This window comes from Triturus cristatus, chromosome 2_2 (assembly GCF_964204655.1).
Source record: "Triturus cristatus chromosome 2_2, aTriCri1.1, whole genome shotgun sequence".
Classification (NCBI taxonomy): Eukaryota; Metazoa; Chordata; class Amphibia; order Caudata; family Salamandridae; genus Triturus; species Triturus cristatus.
Genome location: NC_140582.1, coordinates 1,241,756,360 through 1,241,773,384, shown reverse-complemented (window position 1 = coordinate 1,241,773,384; position 17,025 = coordinate 1,241,756,360). Strand labels below are relative to the sequence as shown.

Sequence of the window (17,025 nt, the reverse complement as noted above, 5' to 3'; positions counted from 1 at the left end):
CACTTCCAAGTATACTGTGCTATTGTATGGTATGCATCCGCCTCACATCTCCAGGTATACTGTGCAATGATATGGTATGCACCTGCCTCACACCTCCAGGTATACTGTGCTATGATATGGTATGTTTCCTCCTCACACCCCCGGATATACAGTGCTATGATATGGTATGCAACACCTCACGCCTCCAGGTATACTGTGCTGTGATACGGTGTGCACCTGCCTCACACCTCCAAGTATACTGTTCTATAACTGGGTATGCACCTGCTTCACGCCTCCAGGTATACTGTGCTATGATACGGTATGCCCCTGCCTCATGCCTCCAGGTATACTGTGCTATGAGAAGGTACGCGCTTGACTCATACCTTCACGTATACTGTGCTGTTATATGGTATGCGCCTGCCTCACACCTCCAGGTATACTGTGCTATGATATGGTATGCACCTGCCTCACACCTCCAGGAATACTGTGCTATGCTATGGTATGTCCCTGGCTCACACTTCCAAGCACACTGTGCTATTGTATGGTATTCATCTGCCTCACACCTCCAGGTATACTGTGCTATTATATGGTATGCATCCACCTCATACCTCCCAGTATACTTTGCTAATATATGGTATGTGTCTGCCTCATGCCTCCAGTTATACTGTGCTATGGTATAGTATGCACCTGCCTCACACCTCCAGGTATACTGTGCTATGGTATGGTATGGGCCCTCCATACACTTCCAGGTATACTTTGCTGTGATATGGTATGCCTCTGCCTCACACCTCCAGATATACTGTGCTATGATATTATATGTACCCATCTCACAATCCAGGTATACTGTGCTATGGTATGGTATGGTATGCACCTGCCTCACTCCTCCAAGTATACTGTGCTATTGTATGGTATGCATCTGCCTCACACCTCCAGGCATACTGTGCTATGATATGGTATCCACCTGCCTCACACCGCCAGGTATACTGTGCTATGATATGGTATGCACCCGCCTCACACTTACAGGTATACTGAGTTATGATATGGTATGCGCCCGCCACACACCTCCATGTATACTGTGCTATGATATGGCATGCACCCGCCACACACATCCAGGTATACTGTGCTATGATATGCTATGCCCCTGCCTCACACTTCCAAGTATACTGTGCTATTGTATGGTATGCATCTGCCTCACACCTCCAGATATACTGTGCTATGATATTATATGCACCCATTTTACAATCCAGGTATACTGTGCTATGGTATGGTATGCACCTGCCTCACTCCTCCAAGTATACTGTGCTATGGTATGGTATGCGCCTGCCTCACACCTCCAGGTATACTGCGCTATGATATGGTATGCACCCGCCTCACACTTACAGGTATACTGTGTTATGATATGGTATGCGCCTGCCACACACCTCCAGGTATACTGTGCTATGATATGGTATGCATCCGCCACACACCTGCAGGTATACTGTGCTATGATATGGTATGCGTCTGCCTCACACCTCCAGGTATACTGTGCTATGATATGGTATGCGCCTACCTCACACCTCCAGATATACTGTGCTATTGTATGGTATGTGTCCGCCTCACATCTCCAGGTATACTGTGCTATGATATGGTATGTGCCTACCTCACACCTCCAGGTATACTGTGCTATTGTATGGTATGTGTCCACCTCACGCCTCCAGGTATACTGTTCTATGATATGGTATGCCCCTGCTTCACGCCTCCAACTACACTGTGCTATGATATGGTATGCGATCTCCTCACACCTCCAGGTATACTTTGCTGTGATATGGTATGCGTCCGCCTCACACCTCCAGGTATACTCTGCTATGGTATGGTATGCACCTGCCTCACGCCTCCAAGTATACTGTGCTATGATATTATATGCACCCATCTCACACCCCCAGGTATGCTGTGCGATGGTATGGTATGCACCTGCCTCACACCTCCAAGAATACTGTGCTATGATATGGTATGTGTCCGCCTCATGCCTCCAGGTATACTAAGACTATGATATGGTATGCGCCTGCCTCACACCTCGTGGTATATTGTGCTATGATATGGTATGTGTCTACCTCATGTCTAAAGAATACTGTACTATGAAATGGCATACACCCGCTTCACACCTCCAGGTATGCTGTGCAATGATATGTTATGCGTCCGCCTCACACCTCCAGGTATACTGTGCTATCATATGGTATGCGTCCACCTCACACCTATAGGTATACTGTGCTATGATATGGTACAAGCTTGCCTCACACCTCCAAGTATGCTGTGCTATGATATGGTATGCCTCTGCCTCACGCCTCCAGGTATACTGTGCTGTGATACGCTATGTGTCCGCCTCACACCTCCAGGTATACTATGCTATGATATTGTATGCACCCGTCTCATATCTCCAAGTATACTGAGCTATGATTTGGTATGCGTCCTCCTCACACCTCCATGTATACTGTGCTATGATATGTTATGCGCCCCCCTAACGCCTCCAGGTATACTGTGCTATGATATGCGACCGCCTCGCACCTCCAAGTATACTGTGCTATGATATGGTATGCGCCTGCCTCACGCCTCCAAGTATATTGTGTTATGATATGGTATGTGCCCTCTTCACAGCTCCAGGTATATTGTGCTATGATATAGCATGTCCCGCCTCACGCCTCCAGGTATACTGTGCTATGCTATGGTATACACCCTCTTCACACCTCCAGGTGTACTGTGCTATGATACAGCATGCCCCACCTCACGCCTCCAGGTATACTGTGCTATGATTTGGTATGCGCCCTCTTCACCCCTCCATGTATACTGTGTTATGATATGGTATGCGTCCACCTCACGCCTCCAAGTATACTGTGCTATGATATGTCAGGCAGCAGGCTGGTAGCTTCTGTTTGAATGTGTTATGCTATGTTGTGCTGTCACACATGCTGTGTTATGCTATGTTGTGCTGTGTTATCACACATGTAATGTTGTGCTGTCACACATGCAATGTAATGCTATTATGTGCTGTCACACATGCTATGTTATGCTATTATGTGCTATTACACATGCTACGTTATATTCTGTTGTACACTTACATATGATATGTTATACTTTGTTATGCTATTTTCTGCTGTCACACATGCTATGTAATGCTGTGTTATCACACATGTTATGTTGTGCTGTCACACATGCTATTCTATCCTATTATGTGATGTCACACATGCTGTGTTATGCTATCATACATGTTGTGTTCTCACATATGATATGTTATGCTTTGTTATGCTTTTTTCTGCTGTCACACATTCTAGGTTATGCTACGTTATGCTGTGTTATTACATATGTTATGTTGTGCTGTCACACATGGTATTCTATCCTATTATGTGCTGTCACACATGCTGTGTTATGCTATGTTGTGTTCTCACATGATATTTTATGCTTTGTTATGTTATGTTCTGCTGTCACACATGCTATGTTATCCTGTTATGCTGTGTTATCCCACGTTATGTTGTGCTGTCACACATGCTATGTTATGCTATCAAGCATGCCACATTATGCTTTTTGCTATGTTGTGCTCTCACATATATGTTATGCTTTATATTGCTATGTTGTGCTGTCAATCATCCTACGTTATGCTATCACGCATGCTACGTTATACTAAGTTATGCTCTCACATATGATATGTTGTGTTGTACTGTCACACATGGTATGTTGTGCTGTGTTGGGCTATCACTCATGCTAAATTATTCTATGCTATACTATCTTGTACTGTCACACATGCTATATTATGCTGTGTTAAGCTATCACACATGCTATACTATGTTGTGCTCTCACAATTGATATGTAATGCTACATTCTGCTGTCACACATGCTATGTTGTGCTCTCACATATGATATATTATGATATATTATACTATGTAATGCCATGTTCTACTGTTACTCATCCTATGGTATGCTATCACACATGCTACGTTCTACTATGTTGTGCTCTCACATATGATATGTTATGCTATGTTATTCTGTCACACATGCTATGTTGTGCTGTCACGCATGCTATGTTATACTATGTTGTGCCGTGTTGTGCTATCACACATGCTATGCTATGTTGTGCTCTCACATACGATATAGAATACTACGTTCTGCTGTTGCACATGCTATAATGTTATGCCGTGTTGTGCTGTCACGCATTCTATGTTAGGTGCGTTCTGCTATCACGCACGCTATGTTATACTATGTTGTGCTCTCAAACATGCTATGTTATGCTATGTTGTGCTGTGTTGTGCTGTCACACATGCTATGCCATGCTGGGTTGTGTTACCTCACGCCAAATATGCTAAGTTGTGCTGTAACCTTTGCTATTTTATGCAGTGTTGTGCTACCTCACGCCATGTTGTGCTGTGCTGCGCTGTCACACATGCTATGTTATGCTGTGTTGTGCTGTCACAAATGCTATGTTATGCTTCATTCAATTATTGTGCTACCTGGCGCCATGTTGCGCTGTGTTGCGCTGTCACGCACGCTGCGTCGCGCGCGCGCCTCACACCTCACACGCACCAGGCCTCACCTCCAGGCTGAGCGCGATCTGCCGGATGTACATCATGTTGAGGTCCTCCAGAATCCACAGCTTGTCCTCCATGTCCAGCAGTCTGTCCGCAGTCACGCCCTGGTGCCACGAGTCCATCTGTCCTGGGCAGGCCTGGCGGCCTTCAGTGCCACATGTGGTGCCCCGGGTCCTCGGCATGGATGTCCAGGTGCGCGTCATCCCCTGAAACAGGGCAACCTGTGAGCACCCATTTCTGACAGGAGAGCGGAGACATGTGGGTGGAAGGCTGGGGGTGCCCAGGGGCTGGGAGGAGCCTCTGTGCAGGAGATGAAAGTGTCCAGGGAGAAGGGAAGTGTCCAGGGAGAAGGGAAGTGTCCAGGAAGATGGAAAGTGCCCACAGAGATGGAAAGTGCCCAGGGAGATGGAAAGTGTCCAGGGAGATGGACAGTGTCCCGGGAGGTGTCCCTCCGTAGGGCAGACCAGTGCCCAGGGAGCAAGGAAGCCTCTGTGCGCAGGGCACAAAGGTGTCCAAGAAAGGTACGGTGTCCTGGGCACAGAGGTACCCAGAGATCAGAGAAGTCCCTCTGCGCAGGGCAGATATGTGTCCAGGAAGTGTCCAGCGAGCAGGGAAGTGTCCAGGATGGTGCCTCTGTGCAGGGAGATGGAAAGTGTCCAGAGAGCAGGGGGGGCCTCTGGGCAGGGCAGAGCGTTACCCAGGGAACAAGTGTTCAGTGAGCAAGGAAGAGTCCAGAGAGCAGGGAGGTGACCAGAGAGCAGGGTGTGCCTCTGGGCAGGGCAGAGGGTTACCAATGGAGCAGGGAGGTGTCCAGAGAGCAGAGAGTGCCTCTGGACAAGACAGCGCTTTGCCCTGGGAGCGAGGAAGTGTTCAGCGAGCAGGGGAGGGGGCGGGGGGGCTCTACGCAGGGCAGGTGGTGCCCAGTGAGCAAGGAAGTATCTGTGCGCAGGGCGCAGAGCTGCCCAGTGTAGTTCCTGTGTTCAGGGCGCAGAGGTGCCCAGCCGGCAGAGATGTGTCCAGAAAGATTCCTCTGCGCAGCGCAGACAGGTGCCACCAGCAGGGGGCGAGAGTCCGGGGCTCACGTGAAGGTCAGCGTGCGTGAACCTAGGGGCAGCCCGCACGCACCTCACGCCCTGGGCGCGCCGGCTACACAGGAGCTGAGTTGCACCGTGCACGAGTGAAAAACCCGCAGCAAGGCACCGCCCCCTTGTAGGCACGTCAAGGGCGAGGCACCTCCTGAAACATCCTACGTGAAATGAATAGTCCCCTTATGTAGCACACTTCAGGGGGTGCCGCTCCCCTCCCTTCTTATTTAACGCGCTCGCGGGGTCCAGACAGCAGATGTTTCCGGCACTCGGTGCCTTTTCCTCTGCAGAGAAGTTTCCAAGTTTGGCCCGATTCGTGCTAGAGTCCTGGAGGGGCTGTGGAGAAAGGAAGGGGCTGGAAGAGGTCCCTGGAGGGGGCTGTGGAGAAAGGAAGGGGCTGGAAGAGGTCCCTGGCAGGGGCTGTGGAGAAAGGAAGGGGCTGGAAGAGGTCCCTGGCAGGGGCTGTGGAGCCGGGAAGGGGCTGGAATAGTCCCTGGAGGGGGCCGTGGAGTCAGAAGGGAGGCCTGGAGCAGGTGGCCTTATAGTGCGGTCAACGTGTCACTCTGCCCCCGGAGCTGCCCACTGGCCTTGGCGCTCAGGGCGGTGGCACCGCGTGGCCGTGCCAATCCCGGGATGCTTCGCCGATCGACATTAAGCTGGTGCTTGCCACAGCCCCACCATTGGCACACGCTCCAGCAGACCCCGAGGCCCCCCCCAGAAGTCTTCAGGCTCAAGAGCCCAGAGGAGTCAGATCATATCAACAGGGCCAACAGTCAATGTTTTAGAAGGAAAGGGAGGAGAGTCCACCAGCCAGGCCAGACTCCACAGCCACTTTCCAGTTACGTCTCTGCAGCTGGACTCCAGCCTCCTCTCTGGAAGATCACACTCCAGCTTATCCTGCTCTGCTTCAGACGGAAGTTCTCTCTGTAGCCAGACTTGGCCAGCCACCAGCTCCTTCTCTGTATCCAGACACCAGCTCCTTCTCTGTAGCCAGACACCAGCTCCTTCTCTGTAGCCAGGCACCAGCTCCTTATCTGTAGCTAGACACCAGCTCCCTCTGTAGCCAGACACCGGTTACTTCTCTGGAGCCAGACTCCTGCTCCTTATCTGTAGTCAGACACCCGCTCCTTATCTGTAGCTAGACACCAGCTCCCTCTGTAGCCAGACACCGGTTCCTTCTCTGGAGCCAGACTCCTGCTCCTTATCTGTAGTCAGACACCCGCTCCTTATCTGTAGCAAGACACCAGCTCCTTCTTTGTAGTCAGACACCAGCTCCCTCTCTCCCTCTCGTGCCAGACACCAGCTCCTTCTCTGCAGTCAAACACCAGCTTCTTATCTGTAGCCAGACACCAGCTCCTTCTCTGTAGTCAGACACCAACTCCTTCTCTGGAGCCAGACATCAGCTCCTTCTCTGTAGCCAGACTTTGGTTCCTTCTCTGGAGGCAGACTCCTGCCAGGGCCTCCAGCTCTCCCTCTCTGCAACCAGAGTCCAGCTGTCCCTCTACACACTACACGCTGGCCCCCTCTGCAGCCAGACTCCCGGTCCCTCTCTGTAGCCAGGTTACTTCCCTGGAGCCAGTCTCTCGGTCCCTCTCTGCAGCCAGACACCAGCTCCTTATCTGTAGTCAGACACCAACTCCTTCTCTGTAGTCAGACACCAGCTCCTTCTCTGGAGCCAGACTCCTTCTCTGTAGAAACACCAGCTGCCTCTGTAGCCAGACACCAGATCCTTCTCTGTAGTCAGACTTCGGTTCCTCTCACTCGGCAGCCAGAGTCCAGCTGTCCCTCTCCAAACCACACACTGGCCCCCCTATGCAGCCAGACACCCGGTTCCTTCTCTGGAGCCTGACTCCGTCTCCCTCTCTGTATCCAGACTTGGGTTCCTTCTCTGGAGCCAGACTCCTGGTAACTCTCCTGCCAGGGCCTCCAGCCCCCTCTGCAGCCAGAGTCCAGCTCCCTCTCTGTAGTCAGACCTCGGCTCCTTCTCTGTAGCCAGACTCCTGGCCGCTCTCCTGCCAGGGCCTCCAGCCCTCTCTCAGTGCAGCCAGAGTCCAGCTCTCCCTCTCCACGCCACACACTGGCCCCCTCTGTAGTCAGACACCAGCTCCTCTCTGTAGTCAGACCTCGGCTCCTTCTCGGTAGCCAGACTCCGGGTCCCTCTCCTGCCAGGGCCTCCAGCCCTCTCTCAGTGCAGCCAGAGTCCAGCTCTCCCTCTCCACGCCACACACTGGCCCCCTCTGTAGTCAGACACCAGCTCCTCTCTGTAGTCAGACCTCGGCTCCTTCTCTGTAGCCAGACAGACTCCTGGCCCCTCTCCGCCAGGGCCTCCAGCCCTCAGTGCAGCCAGAGCCCAGCCCTCCCTCTCCACGCCACACACTGGCCCCCTCTGCAGCCAGACACCAGCTCCTCTCTGTAGTCAGACCTCGGCTCCTTCTCTGTAGCCAGAGACCGGGTCCCTCTCTCAGTGCAGCCAGAGCCCAGCCCTCCCTCTCCACAGCACACACTGGCCCCTCTGCAGCCACAGGCTCGGGTCTGGTGCTGATGTGCGCCCGGCTCCAGCTGCAGAAGAGAAAGGCTCTTTCATTGCTGCTCCAGTGGCTTCATGCAGTCTCCCTCCCACAGAGTGAGCAGCAGGGAGGGGGAGGGGTGGTCTATATATGCACACAGCCCCCTCGATTCGCACTCACCTGCCCCCCCTCCCAGATACACATGTGCACAAGTACATGGACACAAATACCCAACTAAAAACAGACATGCTCTCTCTCACATACACATACACCCCATACACACACACTCTTTCTCACGCACACACTCACCTGCACCCATCAGATACACATGTGCACACATACATAGACATGTATGCAGGCTTGCACATCAACACAACTAAAAACCGACATGCACTCTTTCTTTCTCTCACACAAACACACACTCTGTCACACACACACTCACCTGCACCCATCAGATACACATGTGCACAAGTACATAGACATGTCTGCAGGCTTACACACCCTACACACCACAAACTGACATGCTCTCTCTCTCTCTCTCACTCACACCCACACACACACATACACACACACACCCCACACACAAACACTCACATGCCCCCATACACATGTGCACAAGTACATATACATGTCTGCAGGCTTACACACCTACACAACCACACACACTCTCTGTCACACACACACACTCACCTGCACCCACCAGATACACATGTGCACAAGTACATAATCATGTCTGCAGGCTTACACACCCTACACAACAGAAACTGACATGCTTTCTCTCTCTCTCTCACACACACACACATACACCCCACACATTCACATGCCCCTTATACACATGTGCACAAGTACACAGACATGTCTGAAGGCTTACATGCCTACACAACAAAAAACAGACATGCTCTCTCTCACACACACACATACACACACTCACCTGCACCCACCAGTTACACATGTGCACAAGTGCTTAGAGATGTCTACAGGCTTACACACCTACACAACCAGAGACAGACATGCTCTCCCTCACTCACTCACACACACACACCACACACTCTCTCTCACACACACTCACCTGAACCCACCATATACACAGGTGTACAAGTGCATACACAAGCCTGCAGACTTACACATGTACGCAACCAGAACTAGACATTCACACACACACACACACACAAAGAATATACAACAGCGCTGTGCAAACACAAATACATAAAGACACGCATGATTTCATAATCACAAACATTAGCAATAATTCATACTTATCCACACAGCAATTCATATGTGTACTTCACGGCAGAAACGCAGACACACCCTGTGCTCTTGGGTAGCCAGATGTTGCTGGGCAGTATCGCTTGTGGTTACTGTCGCTTACCTCTGGCGCCCCAGAGCTGGTGCAGTACATTGGGGCAGCAAATGCCTCACTTGGGGGGTTTGACTCCCCACAGGCAGGGCGTAACCCCAGGGGCAGAGGGGGGTGATACTCAGACACAGCACAATATAGTTAAAATAAAATCAGCATACGGTCTGGACAGGGCTGTATCAGTGTTAATCTGTCCAGAAATGACAAAATAAAAGGGTTATACTGTCCCAAAGTGGGCCTCGTTACGCCGCATTATATGCCTTTCTGGTTACATACTTTAGTCAGCCCTACTGCATCATCGTGTCGCCCCCTGTCTCATAGGTCCAGGGCCCTGCTCCCAGGTCTGGCTGCCCGAAGACTTCCACACTCTAATAGAGCCAGGCTTCATCATCGGGTCACCCTGATTCCTGAAGGTCAGGGGGGGCTCGACCATCTTCAAAATTTGAAAGAAGGTTGTGTGAATACAGTCAGGAATATGGCAGTTCTTAATTGCAGGTTGGAACTACAAAAAGAAAAAGAAAACAACACGAGGGGCAGGTATACAACTAGCTCCCGGATGCAGTCCGGTACTTTGCATCTAGTCTGTGTGAATTAGACAGCTCGCTGAGCTGCCACACCAGGGAGGCGAGACTAACCACCCTGATGAAATCCCCAGACCCATTGGGGCCGTAGAGTAGGACTGAAACATGTTGGTTTATGGTCATAGGACCGTTGCATCCTTAACATCCCGTATATTCTTTTTACTTTTTAACATCCCCAACTACTCCAACAATAAAGGGATACCTCGGCGTGAGCTGTAGGACTTTTAATCTTTATACCCCCTGGTCTTTTTAGGTCTCACCTACGCTTCGCGCAAGCGCTGCTTAGGAGGACCTTTAGCCGTCGCTCTGCTATTTTTGGAAGCACATACTCGTGCTTGTGGCGGCATCCAGCTTGTGGGAGCGAGCAGAGGTGCACTCACAAGCACGAGTATGTGCTTCCAAAAAGAGCCGACTGCGCGCGCACGCACGCACGCACCACTCCCGGGCCAGCAAACACACGATTGCAGTGCCAGCAGTGTGTTTTGCTTTTACTGTGACAAGCACGCATGTGCTTTAAAATAGCAGCATTAGTTATTCAGTCGTGCACGGCTATCATTTACTCTGTGTTTGGCTTTTACTGTGACAGTTTTCTCATCACTTCTTCCCTCGTGCTCTATCTTGCTTTTTTTTAACATTCACTCTGTGTTTTGCCTTTACCTTTTCTCACTATTTGTCACCACGTCTAATACCACTACCACGTCCACCACCACGTCCACCACCACCATGTCCACCTACACCAACACCACCACGTCCACCACCACCACGTCCACCACCACCACGTCCTCCACCACCACCACCATGTCCACCACCACCATGTCCACCAACACCACCACGTCCACCACATCCACCACCACCACCACCACCATGTCCACCACCACCACATCCACCACCACCATGTCCACCACCATGTCCACCACCATGTCCACCATCACCATGTCCACCACCACCACCACATCCACCACCACCACCACATCCACCACCACCATATCCACCACCACCATATCCACCACCACCACGTCCACCACCACCACGTCCACCATGTCCACCACCACATCCACCACCACGTCCACCACCACCACATCCACCTCCACCTCCACCACGTCCACCACGTCCACCTCCACCACATACACCACCACCACCATGTCCACCACATCCACCACCACACCCACCACCACCATGTCCACCACCACATCCACCACCATGTCCACCACCACCATGTCCACCACCACCACATCCTCCACCACTACGTCCTCCACCACCATGTCCACCACCACCACCTCCACCACCGCCTTTTCCACCACCATCACGTCCACCAACACCACTTCCACCACCACCACATCCACCACCACATCCACCATGTCCACCACCACATCCACCACCACCACATCCACCACCACCACGTCCACCACCACATCCACCACCACCACGTCCACCACCACATCCACCACCACCATTTCCACCACCACGTCCACCACCACCACATCCTCCACCACGTCCACCACCACCATGTCTAACACCACCATGTCTTCCACCACCACCACATCCTCCACCACCACCATGTCCACCATGTCAACCGCCATGTCCACCACCACATCCACCACCACCATGTCCACCACCACCATGTCCACCGCCACCACATCCACCACATCCACCACCACCACCACACCCACCACCACTAGGTCCACCACCACCAACACCAAGTCCACTAACACCACCACATCCACCACCACATCCACCACCACATCCACCACCACCACATCCACCTTGTCCACCACCACCACGTCCACCACCACATCCACCACCACCACCATGTCCACCACCACCACATCCACCACCACCATGTCCACCACCACATCTACCACCACCACCACGTCCACCACCACCACCATGTCCACCACCACGTCCACCACCACACTGTCCACAACCACACCCACCACCACCACGCCCACCACCACCACATCCACCACCACCACATCCACCATGTTCACCACCACCATGTCCACCACCACGTCCACCACCACCATGTCCACCACCACCACGTCCACCTCCACCACCACGTCCACCACCACCACCACATCCACCACCACCACGTCCACACTACCACCATGTCCACCACCAAGGCCACCACCCCACCATATCCACCACCACCACCACATCCACCACCACCATGTTCACCCCCACCATGTCCACCATCACCACCATGTCCAACACCACCATGTCCATGTCCACCATCACCACCACATCCACCACCACGTCCACCATGTCCACCACCACGTCTACCACCACCACCATGTCCACCACCACATCACATCCACATCCACCACCACCACCCGTGACAGGTAAAGTGTCACAGGAGGGCAGGGGCAATAGGAGTGTCAACCCCGGCTGTACATGGAACATTTAAGGATGGATTGGTTGGAGAAGACAGGAATAGGGGCTAGAAGTATTACACCAGACCCAAGATACATTTTGAAGAGGCGCAATGTCACAGGGGCTCCTGTAAAAGCACTCGCAGCATCACTACCTTACAGTGGCATACCTGCACGAGCCACTCACTCAAAACAAGCATTGGCATAGCCAATAGGTCTCGCCTTTGGGATCTTATAAGTGTTTAGCCATGCAACACTTGATGTTGTTGCACCAAGGATATTGTGCTGGATAACTAAACACTTATAAGGTCTCAAAGGCGAGACCTATTGGCTAAGCCAATGCTTTTTCTTTCAAGTGCTCCCTGGAACATGGTCGAGCTCACATGTGACCTTTAGGAGTCAAGGCGAACCCGATGATGAAGCATGACACTATTAGAGTGTGTGACGGTTATTTACATAAAGTAACCCTTTCCTTCCCTGCCCTTTGTAAGGCAGAGCTCCACCTGAAGAGGTTAGTGCCCCACATGTTAGACATAATACGAGGTTTTTGTTTATGTGCGGTAATTTAGGAGAACGTATCCCTCCTGTGTCCCTTCCGTAAGGTGGGAGGACCTCTCTACCCTCCTGACTTGAGAAAGGGATCCCCTACCCCTCTCCCAGGATATATATATCATTGCCCGAAGACTTTACCAGTATCGACTAGTGACTGGACATTAGGGTGTGCTTCCAAATGAGACTTTATACTGACCCATCCCCAGAAGGCGCTATGAAGGCGAGCCTTCAAGCCTGCGAGGACGGGCAGTCGGTTGTGATCCCACTGACACAGGGTGACAGAAAGAGCACCAGACTGTTTCGAACATTCTGGCAGTACAGTCCATTCAGACATTCTGGTGGTACAGTCCATTTAGACATCATGGTGGTACAGTCCACTGAGACATCCTAGTGATACAGTCCATTCAAACATCCTGGTGATACAGTCCATGCAGACTTCCTGGTGGTACAGTCCACTGTGACATTGTGATAGTACAGTCCATTTATACACCCTAGTTGTACAGTCAATTCAGACATCCTGGTGATACAGTACATTCATACATCCTGGTGGGACAGTCCATTGAGACATACTGGTAGTACAGTCCATGCAGGCATTCTGATGGTACATTCCATTGAGACATCCTTATTGTACATTCCACTGAGACAGTCGGGTTGTACAGTCCATTCAAACATCCTGGTGGTATTGTCAACTGAGATATCCCGGTGGTACAGTCCACAGAAACGTCCTGGTAATACAGTCCACTGAGGCATCTGGATAGTACATTTCACTGAGACATCCTTGTGGTACAGTCCATTCAGACATCTTGGTGGTGCAGTTCACTGAGGCATCCTGGTGGTATAGTCCATTTAGGCATTCTGCTGGTATAGTTCACAAAGATATTCTGATGGTACAGACCACGTAGACATCCTGGTGGTACAATCCATTCAGACATCCTGGAGGTATACTCCATCTACACATCCTGGTGGTACTGTCTACAGAGACTTCCTGGTGGTATAGTGCACTGAGACATCCTGGGGGTGCAGTCCATTCAGACACCCTGGTGGCACAGTCCATTCAGACAGCCTGGTGGTAGTGTCCACAGAGACATCCTGGTGATACAGTCCAATGTGACATCCTGGTTGTACAGTCCATGGAGACATCCTGGTGGTACAGTCCATTCAGACATCCTGATGGTACAGTCCACGGTGACATCCTGGTGGTACAGTCCATGGGGACATCCTGGAGGTACAGTTCATGGAGAAATCCTGGTGATACATTCCAAGGTGACATCCTGGTGGTACATTCCACAGAGACATCCTGATGGTACAGTCCATTAAAACATCCTTTTGGTACAGTCCATTTAAACAGACTGATGGTAAAGTCCATTCAAACATCCTGATGGTACAGTTCGCGGTGACATCCTGGTTGGTACAGTCCATGGAGACATGCTGGTTGGTACAGTCCATGGAGACATCCTGGTTGGTACAGTCCATGGAGACATCCTGGTGGTACAGTTCATGAAGAAATCCTGGTGGTATATTCCATGGAGACATCCTGGTGGTACAGTTCATGAAGAAATCCTGGTGGTATATTCCACGGTGACATCCTGGTGGTACATTCTACGGAGACATCCTGATGGTACATTCCACTGAGACATCCTGGTGGTACAGTCCACAAAGACATCCTTGTGATACAGAGCCTTGTAAATTCAATCATTACGAATTCAACTACAAATATGACCTCCAACACAGCCCACTAACACACCTTTCACCACCCTACACCACACAACCCATCACACTATTAGCTGTCAACAAGCCACACCACCACACATCACCCAGGATCACAAATCATTGCTGATACAAATCTTGCACCATCAACACACAATGACTCCTCTTCTCAACCCCTCAGGCCCACAGTGATAAACGGGAGGAAAGAGGCTGTCCACCAACCCTTCCCATAGTTCCAATCCAGTGGGTGATAGATAGCAGATGACCCAAATAACAAGCATTTGCAATGCAATAGGTCTCGCATTTACGGAAGTTTGAGCTATTGGCATTGTAAAGGACAATGCTTTTTATTTATGTTTTGGTTTTTAAAACATAAATAAAAGGCATTGTCATTTACAATGCTAATAGCTTAAACTTGCGCAAATGGCGAGACCTTTAGCATTGCAAATGCTTGTCTATTTAATGATGTCATGCAGCCTTCAGGTTTGAGATGGAGAAAACCGGACTGAGGGGCAGGCTACAGAAGCATAAAACCATAAAGCAGAGATAAAAGCTAGAATGTAGGTTTGGTACAAAGACCTCTACTGCCAGGTCCAAAGACTAGGTCTGGGGCTTGTTCGCTGTCATGTGACGCAGCTCAATCGCTTTCCTCTCAGTGAATTACCCCTAGAAGTTGAGAAACAATTGTTTTCTTTTGGTTAAAACGTCCGATGCCGAGCTTACACTTTAATGACGCCCACCCGCTTTTCTTTTGACGCGGCTCGTGTAAAGAAAGGTGCGTGGTAGAAAATAAAGTGAAAGCGCCACATGGGGCATTAAAAAAAAATATTAAAGCATTTGTTAAGCAGCACAGCACGTGCAAAAGTGCTGCGCTGTGCCGGGCGCATTTTTTAAATAAAGTGCAGCATCCATGGTCGGGCGTTGCACTGTCAGGAAACAGGGTGGGTTATGGAGAGCCTGTCATGGCTGCTAGAATAGACATTAAAGAAAACAGTGCTCTCTGACTAAATAAAGCAGACCCTGTAAGACCGCAAGTAAAAAGTCCAGTCGTTCAGGGAGATTACAAATGCAGACAAGGCGGTACTAGTAAGCCTATTCACGAATGAAAAGCAACGATTTGAAAAGCTCTGTAACAGAAGCCAATTGAAAAGATGGACGGGAAATGGGAGGGGCTTTAATTCCATTCCTCAATCCAGCGCGCCTCGCAGAGCAGCGCATGCGCTGCCCAGGCTCGACCTAAAGACGAAGAACCCGCGTGTGAGAAGTTGGCCTGGTATATGCTGTCCACTAGTTCTAGTGGGCACCTTACACCAGTCCAAACAACCCTTATTGATGATTAGGTTTAAGGCAACCTTAATTGAAAGCTATCCTGGTGGTAGCTATGGAGAGCAGCCTTCAGGCTAAGTCTTGAAGGAATGTAAAGCAGCTTGGTTTACCAGTCTATAATCTCTTGAATGATCAAATGAAAGGAGAATCAAACAAGGTATATATATAAAATATATGTATTTATTTATAAAAACTCTACTAACCTGTTTATGAGATTAGAGAGCAATTATGATTTTTTTTTATCTTTGAGTCGAGTGATGTATGTGAGAGAGGCTTTGAACAAGTGAAAGAAAATCATTCAAGCTCTTTCTCTATGGCATTTCGAGGTGACTGCAAAAACTTATTTAACCACGGATGCTAGCAATGTAGGACTGAGAGCAGTATTGGCCGAAGTGGTCAAAAACCAGGAGAGGATAGTAGGGTTTCCTTCTCCGAGGTTGCAAGTTGCAGAGAAATCCTATTCTGTAATTGAAAGAGAGGCCTTGGAATGTTGCTGGGGAAACAAGCACTATAAATTCTTCCTGTGGGGTTTACCCTTTAAGTTTAAGACTGACCATAAGCCATTACTTCACTAGTTCAAAGACGTCAGGGGCTTGGAAGGAAGTGCAACACCTAGAATTTCTAGTTGGATGTTGTCAGTTCTTGAATATAATTCTGAGGAGGAGTACCTAAAAGTGTTAAATAATGTGCTGGCAGATTGCCTGTCGAGGTTACCTGTGTATGGGACTGCACAGGAGTAAGAAAGTGATGTAAGTGAGAAGCTGGAAGATCAAAAAGAAATAGCATTGAACAAGGAGGAATAGGTAATTGCCATAGGGGAAGACTTAGTGTGGAGGGATCTGATAGAGTGGGTGAAACAAGGATGGATTCACATATTGTACAAGAATGTTGAGGTAGAGGAATATCGTGGTGTGAAGGATGAACTGAGCATGTGTGGAGATAAAGTGATGGTGAGGAATTGTATCATTCCTCCTGTACGTGTATAAATCCGTATTATTCAAATCGCACA

General features: G+C 50.2%; 1 protein-coding gene across 4 annotated transcripts in view; it reads right to left on the bottom strand.

Moving 5' to 3' along the window:
- RTKN (rhotekin) overlaps positions 1 to 17,025 on the bottom strand; it is a 606,092-nt gene that overhangs the window by 378,483 nt on the left and 210,584 nt on the right. For 2 of the 4 annotated variants that reach the window (XM_085642923.1, XM_085642924.1), the window contains exon 1: positions 4,538 to 7,915. The exons of the other annotated variants lie outside the window; for them this stretch is intronic. In XM_085642923.1, the coding sequence (XP_085499049.1) occupies positions 4,538 to 4,735 (198 nt within the window). In that variant the 5' untranslated portion in view covers positions 4,736 to 7,915. Of the gene's footprint in view, positions 1 to 4,537; positions 7,916 to 17,025 lie in introns of those variants that run through there. 4 annotated transcript variants of the gene reach the window in all.